Here is a 22101-nt window from a genome sequence, read left to right on the forward strand (position 1 = left end):
TGTCACTGATTGGGGGAGGGGGAGTGTCACTGATTGGGGAAGGGGGGATTGTCACTGATTGGGGAAGGGGGGATTGTCACTGATTGGGGAGGGGGAGTGTCACTGATTGAGGGAGGGGGGAAGCGTCATTGGGGGAGGGGGCAGTGTCACTGATTGGGGAAGGGGGGCGTGTCACTGATTGGGGGAGGGGTGAGTGTCATTGATTGTAGGAGGGGGAGTGTCACTGATTGGGGGAGGGGTCAGTGTCACTGATTTTGGGAGGGGGAGTATCACTGATTGGGGGACGGGGGAGTGTCACTGATTCTGGGAGGAGGAGGGTCACTGATTGTGGGAAGGGGAGAGTCACTGATTGGGGGAGGGAGATTGTCACTGATTTGGGGAGGGCGGAGTGTCACTGATTGGGGGAGGGGAGAGTCACTGATTGGGGGAGGGGAGAGCCACTGATTGGGGGAGGGAGATTGTCACTGATTTGGGGAGGGCGGAGTGTCACTGATTGGGGGAGGGGAGAGTCACTGATTGGGGGAGGGGGACTGTTCTAATTTGGGGAGGGGGATTGTCACTGATTTGTGGAGGGCGGAGTGTCACTGATTGTGGGAGGGGGAGTTTCACTGTTCGGGGGAGGGATAGTGTTACTGATTGGGGAAATGGGGAGTCACTGATTTGGGGAGGGTGGAGTGTCACTGATCGGGGGAGGGGGATTGTCACTGATTGGGGGAGGGGGAGTTTCACTAATTATGGGAGGGGGGAGTGTCATTGATTGGGGGAGGGGGATTGTCACTGATTGGCGGAGGGGGATTGTCACTGATTATGGGAGGGGGGAGTGTCACTAATTATGGGAGGGGGGAGTGTCATTGATTGGGGGAGGGGGATTGTCACTGATTGGCGGAGGGGGATTGTCACTGATTGTGGGAGGGGGAGTGTCACTGATTATGGGAGGGGGGAGTGTCATTGATTGGGGGAGGGGGAGTGTCACTGATTGGCGGAGGGGGATTGTCACTGATTGTGGGAGGGGGAGTGTCACTGATTGTGGGAGGGGGGAGTGTCATTGATTGTGTGAGTGGGAGTGTCACTGATTTGGGGAGGGGGAGTGTCACTGACTGGGGGAGGGGGACTGTCACTGATTGGGGGAGGGGGTGTGTCACTGTTTGGGGGAGGGGGAGTGTCACTGATTGGGGGAGGGGGAGTGTCACTGATTGGGGGAGGGGGAGTGTCACTGATTGGGGGAGGGGGAGTGTCACTGATTGGGGGAGGGGGAGTGTCACTGATTGTGGGAGGGGGAGTGTCACTGATTGGGGGAGGGGGAGTGTCACTGATTGGGGGAGGGGGAGTGTCACTGATTGGGGGAGGGGGAGTGTCACTGATTGGGGGAGGGGGAGTGTCACTGATTGGGGGAGGGGGAGTGTCACTGATTGTGGGAGGGGGAGTGTCACTGATTGGGGGAGGGGGAGTGTCACTGATTGGGGGAGGGGGAGTGTCACTGATTGGGGGAGGGGGAGTGTCACTGATTGTGGGAGGGGGAGTGTCACTGATTGTGGGAGGGGGAGTGTCACTGATTGTGGGAGGGGGAGTGTCACTGATTGTGGGAGGGGGAGTGTCACTGAATGTTTCGAGTTATCAACAGTCACAGATTGCAGCTCTTTTGAGTACAATCACAGTTCTTGGTTTCCGGGAGTGGGACATGAACCCACAACCCTTGATTGGGGAAGGGGGACTGTCACTGATTGGGGGAGGGGGAGTGTCACTGATTGGGGGAGGGGGAGTGTCACTGATTGGGGGAGGGGGAGTGTCACTGATTGGGGGAGGGGGAGTGTCACTGATTGTGGGAGGGGGAGTGTCACTGATTGGGGGAGGGGGAGTGTCACTGATTGGGGGAGGGGGAGTGTCACTGATTGGGGAGGGGGAGTGTCACTGATTGGGGGAGGGGATGTGTCACTGATTGGGGGAGGGGTGACGCGTCATTGGGGGAGGGGGCAGTGTCACTGATTGGGGGAGGGGGAAGGTCACTGATTGGGGGAGGGGAAGGTCACTGATTGGGGGAGGGGGAGTGTCACTGATTGGGGGAGGGGGAAGGTCACTGATTGGGGGAGGGGGAGTGTCACTGATTGGGGAGGGGGAGTGTCACTGATTGGGGAAGGAGGGATTGTCACTGATTGAGGGAGGGGGGAAGCATCATTGGGGGAGGGGGCAGTGTCACTGATTGGGGAAGGGGGGCGTGTCACTGATTGGGGAGGGGGAGTGTCACTGATTGGGGGAGGGGGGAGTGTCACTGATTGGGGGAGGGGGGAGTGTCACTGATTGGGGAGGGGGAGTGTCACTGATTGGGGGAGGGGATGTGTCACTGATTGGGGGAGGGGTGACGCATCATTGGGGGAGGGGGCAGTGTCACTGATTGGGGGAGGGGGAGTGTCTCTGATTGGGGGAGGGGGAAGGTCACTGATTGGGGGAGGGGGAGTGTCACTGATTGGGGGAGGGGGAGTGTCACTGATTGGGGGAGGGGGAGTGTCACTGATTGGGGAAGGGGGGATTGTCACTGATTGGGGAAGGGGGATTGTCACTGATTGGGGAGGGGGAGTGTCACTGATTGAGGGAGGGGGGAAGCGTCATTGGGGGAGGGGGCAGTGTCACTGATTGGGGAAGGGGGGCGTGTCACTGATTGGGGGAGGGGTGAGTGTCATTGATTGTAGGAGGGGGAGTGTCACTGATTGGGGGAGGGGTCAGTGTCACTGATTTTGGGAGGGGGAGTATCACTGATTGGGGGACGGGGGAGTGTCACTGATTCTGGGAGGAGGAGGGTCACTGATTGTGGGAAGGGGAGAGTCACTGATTGGGGGAGGGAGATTGTCACTGATTTGGGGAGGGCGGAGTGTCACTGATTGGGGGAGGGGAGAGTCACTGATTGGGGGAGGGGAGAGCCACTGATTGGGGGAGGGAGATTGTCACTGATTTGGGGAGGGCGGAGTGTCACTGATTGGGGGAGGGGAGAGTCACTGATTGGGGGAGGGGGACTGTTCTAATTTGGGGAGGGGGATTGTCACTGATTTGTGGAGGGCGGAGTGTCACTGATTGTGGGAGGGGGAGTTTCACTGTTCGGGGGAGGGATAGTGTTACTGATTGGGGAAATGGGGAGTCACTGATTTGGGGAGGGTGGAGTGTCACTGATCGGGGGAGGGGGATTGTCACTGATTGGGGGAGGGGGAGTTTCACTAATTATGGGAGGGGGGAGTGTCATTGATTGGGGGAGGGGGATTGTCACTGATTGGCGGAGGGGGATTGTCACTGATTATGGGAGGGGGGAGTGTCACTAATTATGGGAGGGGGGAGTGTCATTGATTGGGGGAGGGGGATTGTCACTGATTGGCGGAGGGGGATTGTCACTGATTGTGGGAGGGGGAGTGTCACTGATTATGGGAGGGGGGAGTGTCATTGATTGGGGGAGGGGGAGTGTCACTGATTGGCGGAGGGGGATTGTCACTGATTGTGGGAGGGGGAGTGTCACTGATTGTGGGAGGGGGGAGTGTCATTGATTGTGTGAGTGGGAGTGTCACTGATTTGGGGAGGGGGAGTGTCACTGATTGGGGGATGGGGAGTGTCACTGATTGGGGGAGGGGGAGTGTCACTGACTTTTAAAGGAGGAGTGTCACTGATTGGGGGAGGGGGAGGGGGAGTGTCACTGATTGGGGGAGGGGGGAGTGTCTGATTGGGGGAGGGGTCAGTTTCACTGGGGAAGGGGGCAGTGTCGTCACTGATAGGGGGAGGGGAAGTGTCACTATTTGAGGGAGGGGGAGTGTCACTGATTGGGGAGGGGGGAGTGTCACTGGTTGGGGAGGGGGGACTGTCACTGATTGGGGAGGGGGGAGTGTCACTCATTCTGGGAGGGGGGAGTGTCACTGATTGGGGGAGGGGGATTGTCACTGATTGGGGGAGGGGGAGTGTCACTGATTGGGGGGAGTGGTGTAAATGTTTGAGGGATGGGTATAGTGTCACTGTTGGGATTCCTGGGAAAGATTGTGCTCTCGGCGCTGACACTGCTCCAAAGTTTAAGTGACCTATCTGTCGGTTTTGCGTTGATCCAGGTGTGAGGTCACAGGCCACAAGCCCCGAGGAACTGGGACCGACCTCTAGACGACGAACGACCAGCGAGGGGCAGTATGAGAACAGTGGCAACAGCAGTGGTGTCTCCCGAAGCCCACCCTTGCGTTCCCCAGTACGTTGTGTGTCTCCCCAGGTGGCTAGTTCTATCGCCGCTAATCCAGGAGGACGACCCAAAGAGGTGAGATAGTGTTGACTGGGGTTTGGGTTTTTATAATCTGCTGTGCCCTGTGGACACTGACTCTCACTGGGGTAGGGTTTCCCGAAGCCTCACTCCCTCTCCCATAGCTGATCCCTGCTGGTCCATCATGTGGTAGCGGTGGGCTGTGAGGCTGGGGTAGGGGTTGGTGAGCTGGCTGGATTTCACAGGGGAATTGGATTGGAATGTTGTGGGGAAGGAAGCCAGGGAGAGCAGGAAGTGATTCCCACAGAGATAACAACTGGGATTTGTTTCTATATTAAAAGTTTGCACTCCCGTCCAGTCTCAGCAGCCTCTGTTACCCAGTCAGAGAGAGAGACCACAAGTGGAAAATCCACCTTCGGCATTTGGGAGGATATCACAGTTGACACAAGGCTGGGTGCTGCATAGAAAAGTACAGCACCGGAGAGGCCATTTGGCCCATCATACCAGTGCCAATTCTTTGAAAGAGCTATCCAATTAGTCTTGTACCCACTGCCATTTCCCCATAGCCCTGTAACCTTTTCCCTTCAAGAATTTATCCAATTTCTTTTGAAAATGCTTATTGAATCTGTTTCCAGCGGCCTTTCAGGCAGCACCTTCCAGATCACAACAACTCGCTGTCTAAAACATATTTTCCTCACTTCCCCATTTACATTGACCTTAAACCTGTGTCCTCTGGCTACCAACCCTCCCAAACTGGAAACAGCTTCTCCTCATCCACTAAACCCCCTCGTGATTCTGAACACCTCTATTAAATCTCCCCTTAACCTTCTCTGCTCTGAGGAGAACAATCCCAGCTTCTCCAGTCTCAAAACTCCATTTTGAGTGGTGCTTGAAAGCACAATCTTCTAACATCACTGGCCTGCAGGCAATGCTTAAGGTATAAACTATTGCATTGGGTTCAAATCTCACCCCACCAATAGGCAAGCACTGCACCAATGTGTCCAATGGAGTAAAAATAGTTGTGTTAACTTTATAAATTACATAAACGTACAGCACAGGAGGCCATTTGGCCTAGTGTGCCAGTGCTGACTCTTTGACAGAGCAGTCACATTTCATCCCGCATCACCTCTTTCTGTCTGTAACCCTGTAAGTTCCTCATTCTCCAGCACCGGTCCAACTCCCTTTGAAAATGTTTTATAGAATCAGCTTTCAGCCCCTTTTCGAGTGTTCCATAACCTGAAAACTCAGTGAAAAAAATTTTCATCTCCTCTCTAGATGTTTTTCCAATGAATTGGAATCTATAATCTTGTATTACTGCTCCGCTCACCAGAGGGAATCATTTTTCTCGATCTTCTCCATCAAAACCTCTCATCATTTTGAAAACTTGATTGTGTCACCTCCTAACCTTCTCTGTTCCAAGGATAACAGACCGACATTTTCCAATTTCTTCTCGTAGCTGAAGCCCCTCATTCCCAGTAACATCCTGGGAAACCTCCTCTGGACACTTTCTTCAGCCTTTACATCTTTTCCTGAATTGGGGAATCCACAATTCTCCACAATATTCTAACCAGTGTCTTAAAATGGCCAGGCCATTAGGGAGTGAAATCAAGAAATGTATTTTCACAGTGAGTAATTAGAAACTGGAACATATCACACCATGTCCCCCTCCATAAGGGGGATTGACAGATTTTTGTTTTGGAACAGGTTTGGATGGTCTCTTCCTGTCCCTGTGTAATAGGTTCGAGGGGTTGAATGGCCTCTGATATTCCTGTGTAATAGGTTCGAGGGACTCAATGGCCTCTGATGTTCCTGTGTAATAGGTTTGAGGGGCTGAATGGCCTTTTCCTGTTTCTGTTGTAACAGCTCAAGGGGCTGAATGGCCTCCACCTGTTTGTATGATTCTATAATGTTGCCTTAGAATGCAGACCCTCAACTGAGGTCAACAGTGAAGAGTGTAAGAAAGAATCTTTCATTTGACCGAATTACAGTTACTCAGAACCACTGTGCACGCCTGATTGCAGGTCTCATCTTTAACTATCTTGATCACTTTGTCTCACTTTGTCTTTATCAGCCCAACATGCACAGCTACAGAGAAGCATTCGAGGAAATGGAAGGAGCGCCAACGAGTCCCACCAGTGGGGGTGAGAACTGCCCTTTTCTGGGTGATTTATTTCTCTCTTCCCAAACCCCTTACTTCAAAGTTCGTAAATTCCTGAATTCACAGAGACGTGGAGAGCGAAGAGTACAGAAAAGATTATCTGTGTCAAACCAACCTGTCACTCATCACAGATTACACAAACCAAGCTAACCCTACTGCCCCACTCTCTCCCCACAGCCCTGTATCAATCCCCAAACTAATCCCACTGCCCCACACTCTCTCCTATAGCCCTGTATCAATCCCCAAACTAATCCCACTGCCCCACTCTCTCCCCATAGCCCTGTATCAATCCCAAACTAATCCCACTGCCCCGCTCTCTCCCCATAGCCCTGTATCAATCCCAAACTAATCCCATTAACCTGCTCTCTCTCCATAGCCATGTATCAATCCCAAACTAATCCCATGCCCCGCTCTCTCCCCATAGCCCTATATCAATCCCAAACTAAACCCATTGCCCCACTCTCTCCCCATAGCCCTGTATCAATACCAAACTAATCTCACTGCCCCATAAGACCATAAGACGTAGGAACAGAAGTAGACCATTTAGCCCATCGAGTCTGCTCCGCCATTCAGTGAGATCATGGCTGACTTGATAATCCTCAACTCCACTTTCCTGCCTTTTCCCCTTACCCCTTGATTTCCTTACTGATTAAAAATCTGTCTATCTCCACCTTGAATATACTTAACGACCCAGCCTCTACAGCCCTCTGCAGTAAATAATTCTACAAGTTAACTACCCTCTGAGAGAAGAAATTCCTCCTAATCTCTGTCTTAAATGGGTGACCCCTTACTCTGAGATTATGCCCTCTGGTCCTAGACTCTCCCACAAGGTGAAACAACCTCTCAGCATCTGCCCTGTCAAGCCCCCTAAGAATCTTATATGTTTCAATAAGGTCGCCTCTCATTCTTCTAAACTCCAATGAGTACAGGCCCAACCTACTCAACCTCTCATAAGAAAATTCCTCCATGCCCGGGATCAACCTAATTAACCTTCTCTGGACTGCCTACAATGCCAGTAAATCTTTCCTTAGATAAGGGGTCTAAAACTGTTCGCAGTATTCTAGGTGTGGTCTAATTAGTACCTTGTATAGTTTTAGCAAGACTTCCCTATTTTTATACTTCATTCCCTTTGAAATAAAGGCCAATATTCCATTTGCCTTCCCTATTACCTGTTGAACTTGTATGTTAGCTTTTTGGGATTCATGCACAAGGACTCCCAAATCCCTCTGTGCTGCAGCCTTCTGCAGTCTTTCTCCATTTAAATAATATTCAGCTCCTCTATTCTTCCTGCCAAAGTGCATAACCTCACGTTTTCCCACATTATATTCCATCTGCCACTTTTTTCCCACTCACTTAACCTGTCAATATCCCTCTGTAGACTCCTTGTGTTATCCTCACCACTTGCTTTCCCAAGTGTTTTTGTATCAGGTGCAAACTTGGCGATAGTATATTCACTTCCCTCATCTAAATCATTAATAGATATCGTCAATAATTGAGGCCCCAGCACTGACCCTGAGGCACTCTGCCAGTTATTGGTTGCCATCATGAAAATGCCCCCTGTATCCCAACTCGCTGTCTTCCATTAGTTAGCCAGTCCTCTATCCATGCAAATATACTACCCCAACACCATGGGCTCTTATTTTATTAAGTAGCCTTATGTGCGGTATCTTATCGAATGCCTTTTGGTAATCCAAATATATTACATCTACTGGTTCCCCTTTATCTATCCTGCTCAAAGAATTCTAATAAATTTGTCAGGCATGATTGCCCCTTCATGAAGCCATGCTGACTCTGCTTGATTAGATTATGTAATCTTAAATCCTCTGCTATTACACCCTTTATAATAGGCGCTAACATTTTTCCAATGACAGGTGTTAAGCTAACTGGCCTATAATTACCTGTTTTTCGTCTCCCTCCCTTTTTGAATAAGGTTGTTCCTTATTGGCAGTTTTCCAATCCTCTGGGACTTTTCCAGAATCTTCCAGAAGATAACAACCAGTGCCTCCACTACCTGTGTAGCTACTTCCTTTAATATCCTAGGATGCAACCCATCAGGCCCAGGAGAATTATCGGCCTTTAGCCCCATTAGTTTTCCTATCTCTAGTGATAGTTTTTGTATTTATTTCCTCCGCCTCTTCTCCCCTTGATTATTTAGTACTGGAATGCTATTAGCGTGCTCTACTGTGAAGACTGAAGCAAAGTATTTTATTCAACTCCTCTGCCATTTCCCGGTTCCCCGTTATTATTTCCCCAGCCTCATTGTGCAAGGGGCCTATGTTCACTGAGGCCTCTCTCTTCCTTTTTATATATTTAAAGAAGCTCTTATTGTCCCTTTTTGTATTACTTGCTAGTTTACCCTCAAAGTTTATTTTCTCCCTTTTTATTATTTTTTTGTCACCTTTTGTTGGTTTTTAAAACTTTCCTAATCCTCTGGTTTACCACTAATCTTTGCCAAATTGTATGTATTTTCTTTTAATTTGATACTATCCTTAACTTCCTTGGCTAACCATGGTTGGTTTATTCCCTTCCGAGAATCTTTCTCCCTCGCTGAGGTATATCTTTGTTGTGAGTCATGAGCTATTTTCTTATACGTCTGCCATTGTTCATCAACCGTATTTTCTGCTAAACTCCTATCCTAGTCCACTCCAGCCAACTCTGCTCTCATTGCTTTGCAACTACCCTTATTTAAGTTTAGTACAGTTGTTTCTGACCCAAGTTTCTCACTCTCAAACTGAATGCTAAATTCTACCATGTTATGGTCACTGTTTCCTAGGGTATCTTTTACCATTTATAAGACCTGCCTCATTACACATTATCAGATCCAAAATAGCCTGATCTCTGGTTGGATCCACAACATATTGTTCTATGAAACTGTCCCGTATAAACTGAATTTTGCCGTCGGTGAGCAGGGGGTGGGGACCGCTCGTCGATGTGCAAAATGACGTGGGATGACGTCGGGTGGAACCCCTGACATCATCCCGCCCCATTTAAATTTTCAGGAAGGCAGGGCACAGCCAAATCAGCTGTACACCCGCCGACCTGCCAATGGCCAATTGAGGCCATTGATGCCAGCAAGTGCTTTAAATGACCCCTCATTGGGACATTAAATATACAGTCAACCTGCATGCTGGCCCACCGCCTGCAACCTTTCTCAGTGACTGGAATGCATCGGGGAGCCATTCCAACTCACCTGGTTCCCCTGCCTTCCAAATTACCATCCCCACTGGGAAAATTCAGCCCCTCCTGTTTGATGCTTCATCAAGTTGATTCCTTTCCGTGACTTCCTTTCTAAGCTTTAAACCTCTTGTTTTATTGCAGCTGTCCGTTCCCCACCAGGACTAGCTAAGACCCCACTCTCTGCATTGGGCCTGAAGCCTCACAATCCAGCTGATATCCTTCTCCAATCAGCAGCACTCGGACAAGGTACAATCATCTGTTAACCTGATGGTCAAATCCTATACAAAACCTCATCGTGGAGAGGGAGAGGGAAACGGAGAGTGAGAGCAAAGTGGGGAGAGAGAGAGAGACAGGTGGAGAGACAGAGATAGAGAGCGAGACATAGACGGAGATGCAGCACGAGACAGGGAGGGAGAGGGAGAAGGAGGTGGAGAGGGAGACGGAGAGGGAAATGATGAGGGAGAAGGAGATGGAAAATACTGCAAAATCTTTTGGTAATTGGCAAAAGAACCAAAAGTGACATGTGGAAATATTTGTTTATGCAGCGAGTGGTTAGGATCTGAAATGTATTGCTCAAGAGTGTGGTGGAGGTAGGTCCAACTGAGGTATTCAGTAGGGAATTAGGCTGTTATCTGAAAAGGAAGAATGTGCAGGGTTTCAGGAAGAAGGCAGGAGAATGATACTAAGTTAATTGCTCATTCGGGGAGCTAGTGCAGACATGATGGGCTGAATGGCGTTCTTCTGTGCTGCAACAACTCTGTGATTCTGTGACATGAGGGAAATCTTTCTCACTCAACAAGTGGCAATGATCCGGAATGCACTACCTGAAAGGGCAGTGGAAACAGATTCAATAATAACCTACAAAAAGGAATTGGATAAATATTCGAAGAAGGAAAAAGTGCAGTGATACGCGGGGAGGGCAGAGAAATGGGGCTAAATGGATTGCTCTTCAAAAGGGCCGGTATAGGCTCGATGGGCCAAATGACCTCCTCTCGGTGGTATTTCTCCCTGTTTTGATGGGCGGCTGAGATGAAAGAGGACATACACTTAGCAGATATTCTGATATGGTTGAATGATTGTTAAGGATTTAAAGGAGGGACAAAGAATCGGAGAGAACCTGCATTTACATAGCACCTTTCACAACTTAAGGATGTGCCAAAGCTCTTTACAATGGATGATTTACATTTGGACTATAGTCAGCATAGTAATGTAGGAAATACAGCAACCAACATGGAACAACAGAATCCCATAAATAGCAAAGTGATGAAGACCAGATCATATGCTTTAGTATTTTAGGGATAAATATTGTCCATGATACTGGCAAGAAACTCCTCTGCTCTTCTCTGCAGGAGTGCTCGGGGATACTTTACACTGACCTGCGAGGGGTGACATGGTTTCGGACTAATGTCACATCTAAAAAATAGCACCACTAACAGTGCAGCACTCCCTCGGTACTGACCCTCAGACAGTGCAGCACTCCCTCGGCACTGACCCTCCGACAGTGCAGCTCTCCCTCAGTACTGACCCTCTAGCAGTACAGCACTCCCTCAGTACTGACCCTCTGACACTGCAGCACTCCCTCAGTACTGACGCTCTGACAGAGCAGCACTCCCTCAGTACTGACCCTCTAATAGTGCAGCATTCCCTCAGTACTGACCCTCTAATAGTGCAGCATTCCCTCAGTACTGACCCTCTAATAGTGCAGCATTCCCTCAGTACTGACCATCCAATTGTGCAGTTTTTTTTTCCCAGCCTCTAGCTTGGTTACTTCTGCCCCAACATCAGAACGTGTTTTAAAATGGAACCTTTGATCCTCCCTCTCTCTGTGGCCATGTACCACAATAGACAATGGAGTTACTTATTGGGCCTCACAGAAAAGGTCCCAGAAAATGTTCTACAGGTCATATATATTGAGTACTCTCTGGGGAAAACATGCTTTCGACCTGTACCACAACTGATGAGCTCCCTCAGGGATATCAGATCAAACAGCTAACAAGAACCTTCCATTAAAAGGCATTGGGGATTAGAGGGTTAAATCACAAGGGCAGGGTGCATTGACTGGGATACAATACCATGAATTTGGAAAATTGAAGGGTGAATCAGTTGAGGTTTTTACAATTAGTAAAGGATTTTATATAACAAGACGGAGAGCAACTATTTCCTTAGATATCTGAAATTTAGAGTCAGGCTGTTCAGTGATGTCAGGAAGCATTTCTTCACACAAAGGGCTGCTGGGATTTAGGAAGTCACTCCACACAAAGCTGTGGATACTGGGGGTCAATTGAAATTTTCAGTCAGAAATGGATAGATTTTTGTTGGGTAACGCAATCAAGGGAGAGAGGCAGAGAAGTGGAACAGAATTGAAAGGTCCTCCTCCTGTTCCTGACAACCAGGTGTGAGCTCGCACTGATACAGATTTACTCTCCTCACACTCTGTCTCTTCTTATCTCCTCAGAGGGAGACAGTAGCCCAGTAGATGGAGAGGGAGAAGGTAAGAGGCCCTGTTCAGACCCACCATCCGGTTTGTCAATCACAGTCATTTTAATCTTCCCTGGTAGCTTGCATTCCATAGCTGACATTAGACCTCAGGCCCAAATCATCAGCCATTAGAACCAAATCATTCATGCCACCCAAGGACCAGGAAAATGTGTTTCCATTTCTGTAGTTTGTAACTTCATTTAATCATCCTCTCTCTCAGCCTTTGTGTTCCCAGTTGTTTGTTTGAGGACAGCTGGACATTATTCCATATTTGAGGGTGAATTTGGGGTTACAGGACGGTGCTGCAAAATTTGTTTCCCTGTCACAGTGGAATTTGAGGAGCAGCAGCTGGTTAGAGGTTTGGAAACGCACTGTTTGCTCAGTTTGGTTTGCAGATCCATGAACGACAGGTTGTGAAAGAGAAAGTGCTGATTAGCTGGAGATAAGTTGTGAAAGATGAGAAATACACTTGTAAGAAAGAGGCAAACACGTGGGTCAGACCATTCCACTGGCAGGAACTCTGTACAGTCATCACCTGGACACTCAATTTACAAGGATGGGGCTGCAGGTGGGGACTACCAATATTGAGAATAACTGCGCAATGGATGTATGAGATGGGGGTGTAATTTTACATAGCAGAACAGCAAAGGAGTGAAGGCACAGGGCTTTACAGTCTCAAACAAGTGGGCCACATCAGAGCAGTGCCTTCTGAGTGCCAAACACTCCCAGAGCAGACACAGCACGGGATTAGATACAGAGTGAAGCTCCCTCCAGCAGATGGAGAAAATATTCTGTTATTCGGTGCTGTGAAAAATTAATGCCGGTTTGTGATGTCGCATTCAGATATTCTTATGAGGGGAGTTGAACTGTAAACTCTATGTAATGTTCTAACTGTGACACTCACAGTCAAGTGTGACCAAAGATAATTTGCCTTATTGTGCTATGTAAATGTTGATGCAGTCAGGGAGGGAGATCAATTGTATCATGGTGTCTACCGTCATTCACACAGGAATCATCTTACATCATCCACTGGCTTCCTGTTCTGTAAAAGCTAATATGTTGAATGCCTTCACTTTCCATGAGCTCTCCACATCAGAGGACACAGGGCAGAATGGAAGATGATGGTGTAAAATTGGCTGAACAGGTCAGGAGGGAGTGCGAAATGAGATCTTGATGTTTTGATCACCCATTTCAAGCCATTGTTGAAGGGTGAAGTCCTTCACCCGCTGCTCTCTGCTGCTGCTGAGCTGCTCTTCAGGCTGTTTCCCTCCTTTTTTTTTACTGTTCCTCTGTGGGTGTAGTCACTGCTACCACCATCTGTTATCATTGGGTTGTCACGGAAGACATTGAGTGTCCTAATCTGGTAAGAGATTGCCTGGAGGCAAGGATCTTTCTTTAAAAGTACTTTTATTAACATAACTAACTGTATACAAGATTACAGAACATCAAAATGGAAATATACTGCTTCCCCTCTCCCTGAGTGACATCATTATGACATAGCTCCTTACACACATGCTCAGTAGCTAGTATTGGAGCAGTGTTAGAGTTAACCCACAGTTTGAGGGGAGATTGAGGGAGGGAACGGTGGAGTCCCACATTTTGAGGGTGGAGTGAGGGAGGGAAGGGAGCAGTCCCGTGTTTGAGGGGAAGTGGGAGAGGGGAGAAGTTCCACAGTTTGAGGGGAGACTGAGGGAGGGAAGGCATCCCACATTTTGAGGGGAGAGTTTGGGAGGGGAAGAGTCCCACAGTTTGAGGGGAGTGAGGGAGGGGAGGAGTCCCACAGTTTGAGGGCAGTGAAGGAGGGGAGGATCCCACAGTTTGAGGGCAGTGAAGGAGGGGAGGATCCCACAGTTTGAGGGGAGAGCAATGGATTGGAATATTTATGTGATGGAGATATGATTGGCATCTCTGTGCTCCACCAGCTGTTGGACCTGGGCAGGAACTCTCTGCCTCTGTCTCTCTCTCTATCTCTATCTTTCCCTTTCTGACTGCCTCAGTCTCTGTCACTCTTTCCCTCCCACTCCCTTTCTCTCTCTGTTGACTCTGTCTCTCTTTCTTTCTCTCTCTCTCACCCTGTCATTGTCTCTACCTCTTCCTCGCTTTCTGCCAAAGGTTCATCATTTGTGATCAAGTAGTTGTTGGCAAATTCATGATTTTTTTGCCTTTTTCTTTTTCTGGATTTTTTCCCCATGTTCTGTCAGATATTAATTCTTCATTTCCTATTTAAATTTCTACTTTCTAGTCCTGCTCATGCCTGCACCCACCCCAGTGTTGTTAACTCTCCCTGGGCTCAGGGTTATAAGCTACTTTCCTGATTGAGTCTGGACAGTGAGTGTCAGCAGGGTATTCCTCCATATGTGGTATTGCCCTCTAGCAGCATGCCACATATGCAGACACACACTCACACTTGCACACTCTCACACACACACACACTCATGTGCACACACATGCACATTCACAAACACTGACTCACAATCATGTCCACACTCTCACACTGATTCACACAAGCACACATATGGATTCAGGCGCGTGCTCGTGTACACACACATTCTCAAACACATACACAGACGCAAACACCTACAAACACTGACGCCCACAAATACATGCAAATACACTCACACACACATAAACACTTCCACACACTCAGATGCAAATTCACACTGACACAGAAACACTCACAACACACACACACACACACACACACACACATGTATATACACATATGTACACACACACCTGTCAACTGCATAAACCTCTCCCACAGCCTTGCGGTTAATGCCTTAATGAGTTGGAGATGCAGAACAAGGGGGAAATAGGACAGAAGCAGTGTGATAGGATTAGGATGAGAAGGAATGTGATAGAGACAGGGAGTGAGTAGGGATATGGGGGGTGAAATAGAGACAGGAAGAGTGAGATGGAGATGAGGGAATGAGATCGAGATGGGGGAGTGAGATAGAGACTTGGGGAGTGAGGTAGAGACTGGGGAGTGGAGGTAGAAATGGGGGAGTGGAGGTAGAGATGGGGGAGTGGAGGTAGAAATGGGGGAGTGGAGGTAGAGACGGGGGAGTGAGGTAGAGACGGGGGAGTGAGGTAGAGACGAGGGAGTGAGGTAGAGACGGGGGAGTGAGGTAGAGACGGGGGAGTGAGGTAGAGACGGGGGAGTGAGGTAGAGACGGGGGAGTGAGGTAGAGACGGGGGTGTGAGGTAGAGACGGGGGTGTGAGGTAGAGACGGGGGAGTGAGGTAGAGACGGGGGAGTGAGGTAGAGACGGGGGAGTGAGGTAGAGACGGGGGAGTGGAGGTAGAGACGGGGGAGTGGAAGTAGAGACGGGGGAGTGAGGTAGAGACGGGGGAGTGAGGTAGAGACGGGGGAGTGAGGTAGAGACGGGGGAGTGAGGTAGAGACGGGGGAGTGAGGTAGAGAGGGGGGAGTGAGGTAGAGAAGGGGGAGTGAGGTAGAGACGGGGAAGTGAGGTAGAGACGGGGGAGTGAGGTAGAGACGGGGGAGTGAGGTAGAGACGGGGGAGTGAGGTAGAGACGGGGGAGTGGAGGTAGAGACGGGGGAGTGAGGTAGAGACGGGGGAGTGAGGTAGAGACGGGGGAGTGAGGTAGAGACGGGGGAGTGAGGTAGAGACGGGGGAGTGAGGTAGAGACGGGGGAGTGAGGTAGAGACGGGGGAGTGAGGTAGAGACGGGGGAGTGAGGTAGAGACGGTGGAGTGAGGTAGAGACGAGGGAGTGAGGTAGAGACGGGGGAGTGAGTTAGAGACGGGGGAGTGAGGTAGAGACGGGGGAGTGGAAGTAGAGACGGGGGAGTGAGGTAGAGAGGGGGGAGTGAGGTAGAGACGGGGGAGTGAGATAAAGACGGGGGAGTGAGGTAGAGACGAGGGAGTGAGGTAGAGACGGGGGAGTGAGGTAGAGACGGGGGAGTGAGGTAGAGACGGGGGAGTGAGGTAGAGACAGGACGAAAGTATTGGGATGAAGTTTGGGGACTAGAATCAGGAGAAAGATGGTGGTTCGATATGATTATGAGGGATTGGGATTCAGTATTTGATTAACTGAATCAGTTTTATTCCTGATGAAAAGTTATAGCAATAATTTTCACTAACAGGTAACCCTCCCTAACTAGTGATGTCATTAACTAGCTTAATACTTAGCATACCAAGTCTCAGTAACCAATTAAACTGAACCTGAGGCTGATATAAATAGGGAGACTGCTCTTCACTCGAAAGCTAACTGATTGGGTGTCTAGTTTACATCTTTGGAAGTTGGTGCCAGGTCTCTCTCAGTGCTGGCTGACACATTATAAATCCGGGATGGATCCCGATCTTTAGTTAACTAGTGCTGCCGGCATTAGCAGGAACTGAGGGGTTTCTGGGGACTGATAGGAGCCGTCGAAAGTTGGAGAATCCAGTCTCTCTAGCCTGTTTTTTTTAATCTGGAGGCTGGCAAGCTACGTGCTTTGGTAAGAAACCCAGCTCTCAGTTACATGGAAAGCCTTTGTCGCAAATAGAACGAGGTAAACTGAACATGCCCATTAGAAATGAAAACTGCCAAGCTGAGCTGCAGAGAGAGCCAGCCACATAGAAACAAGACAGAGTGGAGAATTGTTCCGGTGTTTTCCGCCAGGCTCCATGCCCATCATCATTTTAGAGCAAATTTTAGTCAAAGCAACTGTGTCCAGGGCTCTGGACTCTTCCATTCCGTCTTGTGCTATTTGAATTCTACATGCATCTCTCCCTCTCTCCCTCTCCTCTCCCTATCTCTCTGTATTGCATGAGGAAGCATTTAGGCCCAGGAGAACACTGCAGAACTGAAGACAAGGCAACCAGTGTACTTGCTGAAATTAGGGCAAAGTTAATCAACAGACTATTGGACCATGAACAGGCTTGATGTAGCCAAAGCAAGGCACAAAATATGCAGCAATAATTGAATAAATTATTCTACAGTTCCGCCGAGGGATGGTGATCAAGTTTCACTGAATGGAGACATCTCTTCATGGGAAAATGTTTTGCATTGTTGCTTTTCTGTTACAATTTTAGTCCATGTACTTCACACAATTGTGGAACTCACTCGACAGGAGGGATGAGAGTCATTGGCATCTGGATTCAGTCAGTGGATTCTGCCTAGTTGTGCTTGTGGGACAGCGAGAGGGAGAGGGGTGTAAGCGAGTGAAGGGAAGAGGGCTTTCTTAAATTTTCCAGACCTGTGGGAGCAAGCTTTCACGAGCTCAGAAGGACAGTGATTCCTAGGGAAGAGGCTACACGATGCTGCTTGTATTTGGCTCCGGTGGATTTAACATTTCACTTACAGATACCTCACAATTGGAGCCTGACAGGAATTGGTATGTAGGTGACTGTCTCTATCTTTCCATCTCACTGTTTCTCTCCCTCTCTCTCTTTCTCCTCCACCTTCATTAATTGATTTCTGTCACCCTGTCTTTGTTTCTGTGTCTCTTTCTCTGCTCTCGTTCTGCTCCTCTTTCTAGCTAATTGGTTGTTTCTCTTCCTCTGCTCTGTCTTGCTTTTTCATTGTTAGTTGTGCTCGCTGTCTCTTTCTCACATTGTCTCTCTCTTCCTCTATTTGTCACTCTCCCTCTGCTCTGTCTCTCCTTCCAATTGTTAGTTGCTCATTCTGATTCTCTCGCACTCTCTTTGGGTCTCTCACCTGTCCTCTCTCGATCTGTTTCCCCCCACCCCCGTTTCTTTCTCTTTTCTGGCCTATATCTCTCTGTCATATATGACTGTCTCTCCTTCTATTCTCTCTGTCTTGTCTCTCTCCCTCTCTGTCTATGACTGCCTCTCCTATTGTCTCTTTCTATCTCCCTCTCTTTTCTGATAGCATCTTTTTTAATTCAATGAGAATCACTTTAGAACCATTTAATTAGCTATTCATCACATGATGTGTGCTGCCCTTTGAGATCGCAGTAACAATTGGTAATGGATGGGAGGAGGCCAGGAGCTTTTAGATGTTCCTGTAACTTGAGACATTGTGTAGGTCTGCCTCCTATTACTCATTTCCCATAGTCTTCCAGAACCTTATATTGGAAGAGCCTTGCAACCTGATGCTGTGCTACAGAGATCCCTTAGGAAATAGCTTGTTCCCGATGTTTCTTGATAACTATCCCAGGATCACAACACGCTGATTGCAGAAGCCCCGATCCCATTCTAGCAGTACCCGAGTACCCGGTTGTGGATATGTGGATGACACTCGATGTCGCCACATGAGCACCTCTAGCCTGGAATCATTTGAAATTGGTCTGGACACAGATTGAGTGCTTCTTTGGATTCCAGGATCAACACAGTCCGGTTAACCATCTCTGTCAACCTGCAGCTGAGTGGTCACACTCTCAGAAATGTCAAGCTCTGAGTTTACCTGAGGTTTATGGTTTCCATTTCCCCAGCCTGCCTTCCCCACCCTCCCTCCCTGACGCTGTCTGGATTCTCCCTGTTCCATACTGGGAGATTGCTTAACAGGATATACCACTACAACGTTGAGTCCAGTACGGTGATAACTAGTCACTAGGACATGAGATCAGTGGAACATACCACATTCCAACAAGATAGTGACTGTATCACTGATACAGTGTAAGAGGTTGGTGTGTTATACCTAGTAACACATACTGTTGTTATAGAATATATAGTGTTATACTCAGTAACACACATCATTATTATAGAATGTATATAGTGTTATACCCAGTAACACACCCTATTATAGAAAATATACAGTATTATACCCAGTAAACCACACCATTATTATAGAATATATAGTGTTATACTCAGTAAGCCACACTGTTATCATAGAATACATACAGTGTTATACCCAGTAACATATGGTGTGTTATATAGGCCCAGATCTTCCAGTCTCTGTATTGTTGGAGAGTGGATGCATGACTCAAAATGTGCTCCGAGACCCTGCAGAAGCCCTGATGTACTGGCCTCAAAGGGAATTGCCTGGGAAGTTTTAACTTCTGATGGGCATTTCTCCTGCTCCCAGGGACCCTTCGTGAATATCTCTGGCTGTAAGCTAGAGTCAGAGACTTCAGATAGTTCCATGATATTTACGTGGATAGTTATCCAGGAAATGTGAAAGAGAGAGAACTTAGTCTAACTCCTGGATAACTCCAGAACTGACAGCTCAGTCACTCAGACTGACACCCTGACTCCACCCTGAGCACCCAACTACCCCATGTTTCTCCCCGACTACTCACCTAACCTCCTGACTGCACCCCTCAACCGCCCAGCCAAATCCAACCATACTAGTCTCCCCAGACCAGACCCAACTACCCCTGACCCAGCCACCACCTCAGCCACCTGCCACCCAACCATCCTGTCACCCAACCATCCTGTCACCCTACCACACTACCTGCCTGCCACTTTACCCAACTACCAACTTATCCACATACTATCTCACCACCCTACCCATCTACCACTTACCTCACCCAACTATCCACATTACCACAAAACCCATTCACCCATTCAGTAACATTCACACTGGCCCATTAAACTTACCAAAAGGCAGCTAGTGCCATGAAAAGGGGGCATGTCCTGTCTTCACCCTGTCTCTACAGCGCAGTTATATCCAGTAATGCACAATGTGTTAATATGTAATATACATATAGTGTTATATGCAGTTATGTACAGTCTGTTATATAATATATACAGTGTTATTCCCAGCAACACATGGTGTGTTATTATCTAATATAGACAGGAGTGCTATACCCAGTCACACACGCTGTTATTATATCACATATATAGTGGTATATGCAGTTATGTACATACGAGCATATGAACAAGGAGCAGGAGCAGGCCATTTGGCTCCTTGAGCTTGCTCCACCATTTAATAAGATCATGGCTGATCAGATAGTAACCTCAAACCTGAATCTTGCCTACCACCAATAACCTATCACTCCCTTGATTACCAAGAGCCTATCCACCGCTGCCTTAAAAATATTCAAACTCTGCTTCCCGCACCTTTTCAGGAAGAGAGTTCCAAAGACTCATGGCCCTCTGAGAGAAAAACTGTCGCTTAATCTCTATTTTAAATGAGTGCCCCTTATTTTTAAACAGTGACCCCCTAGTTCTAGGTTCTTCACAAGAGGAAACATCCTCTCCACATCCACCCTGTTAAGTCCCCTCAGGATCTTATATGTTTCAATCAAGTCGCCTCTTACTCTTCTAAACTCCAGCAGATACAAGCCTAGTCTGACAACCCGCCCATTCCAGGTATTAGTCTGGTAAACCTTCTCTGAACTGCTACCAATGCATTTACATCCTTCCTTAAATAAGGTGACCAATATTCTACACAGTACACCAGATGTGGTCTCACCAGTGCCCTGTACAACTGAAGCATAACCTTCCTACTTTTGTATTCAATTCACCTCACAATAAATGATAACATTCTATTAGCTTTCCTAATTACTTGCTGTACCTGTATACTAGCTTTTTATGATTCTTGCTCTAGGACACCCAGATCCCGCTGCACCTCAGACCTCTGAAATCTCTCACCATTTAGGTAATATGCTTCTCTTTTTTTCTTCCTGCCAAAATGGACAATTTCACATTTGCCCATATTATATTCACTTCATCTGCCAGATCTTTGGCCACTCACTTAATCTATCTATATCTGTTTGTAACCTCCTTATGCCCTCCACACAACTTACTTTCCTATCTTTGTGTCATCAGCGAATTTGGCAACCAGGAATCTACTACTCCATCTGTAATTACATTCTTGTTTACCTTATTGTTAACATTATTTATTCCCCCGGCAGCTTGGGGAACATGATCAGTTACTAGAAGCAAGTTGTCTTTTACGAGAAATCATCTTACAAAGAAACCTAGGGCAGAATTTTCCCCTCAGTGCACTAAGTGTGGTGGTGGATGGGAAAATCGGTGTTTGACCTGTTGGCTGCAATGGCAGGTTTTTGCATTCTTCACATCTTATTATATATGGACAGACGGGAAACACGCCGGATCACTAGCAGGCGGCTTCTGATTTGCCTGCCTTCACTCCACTTCCTTATTTCAGGTGCCATTTTAAAGTGCAGCCATGCACAGCATTCATCAATTTCGGCAGCCCAGGACTGCTCCACTGAAGACTGGGCCCCAACAGCCAAGAAGACGCCAGCTCCCAAATTCAGTGACACCTCACTGGCGCGCCTTTTGGACGCAGTTGAGACCCCACCGTGATGTCCTCTACCCTCGCTCTGGACGGCAACAAGTTCACCACTCCGGCTTGGGAGGTGCTGGCAGTGGTGGTCAGTGCCAACGCTGCACAGGAGAGGGCAGGCACCCAGTTCAGAAAGAGGATGAATCTCACCTGTGCCACCAGGGTAAGTCAACCATCTCATCACTCTCAACTCACAAGCCCATCACACATTCACTGGCATCTCACTCACTGCCAGCTCAAAGGGCAACACCACTCACTCTCTCACACACACCCTCACATCTCCATCTGGGCTCATCTCCTCTGGAGATTGAGTCCTTGTCCTGTCCATGGCCCCCCTCACTACCCACATGTGCCAGGCACCCTTATCATCTGCCCTGGCATTCGGCCTGCTCATACTCTCTCCATTAGTCTTTATGCAGGATGAGATCGCACACAATCACAGGACGAGGTCCCAGACGCAGGGGGTGGAATGGCAGAACTCAAGGTCTTCTCTCAGTTCGAAAACCGAGCCATCGAGCTGCCAGAGAGGACATGGACCATCCTGCGGTGACGCTGAGGTCAACAAAAAAAACACCCACCCTAACACAGCTTCCTGCACTAGCTCATCCCTCAGGCAACCACACTGTGAGTGTATGGTCCTGTTTTTGAGTCGCTTGCCATGCACTAATTATCTCTCCTTTCTTTCATAGGAACCTCAGCCAAGCACCCGATGGCCTCGGGTGAGGATCCTGAGGACACCTCAGCAGAAGACCCGTCACAGCGCTCACCCACACCCTCCACCAGTGCAGAGACACACATCTCGGTGGGATCTAGTTCTAGAGTAGATTCAGGGTCACAATCTGGTGAGCACTGCACACAGCCTGGCCCACAGCAAGTGGAGGAAGGGATATCCAAGGTCGCCGGCACTCCCA

General features: G+C 48.4%; 1 protein-coding gene across 10 annotated transcripts in view; it reads left to right on the top strand.

Annotated features, from left to right (window-relative positions):
- Positions 1–22101, top strand: part of tns1b (tensin 1b) — a 662464-nt gene that overhangs the window by 592647 nt on the left and 47716 nt on the right. For all 10 annotated transcript variants that reach the window (XR_013578019.1, XM_078552748.1, XM_078552745.1 and 7 more), the window contains 3 exons: positions 4074–4270; positions 6285–6354; positions 9690–9794. Coding sequence is in view for 9 of the 10 variants with exons in the window: in XM_078552748.1 (XP_078408874.1) it covers positions 4074–4270; positions 6285–6354; positions 9690–9794 (372 nt within the window). In the remaining variant the exon portion in view is untranslated. The remainder of the gene's footprint in view (positions 1–4073; positions 4271–6284; positions 6355–9689; positions 9795–22101) is intronic.

Source organism: Cetorhinus maximus, chromosome 11, assembly GCF_964194155.1.
Source record: "Cetorhinus maximus chromosome 11, sCetMax3.hap1.1, whole genome shotgun sequence".
NCBI classification, from domain to species: Eukaryota; Metazoa; Chordata; class Chondrichthyes; order Lamniformes; family Cetorhinidae; genus Cetorhinus; species Cetorhinus maximus.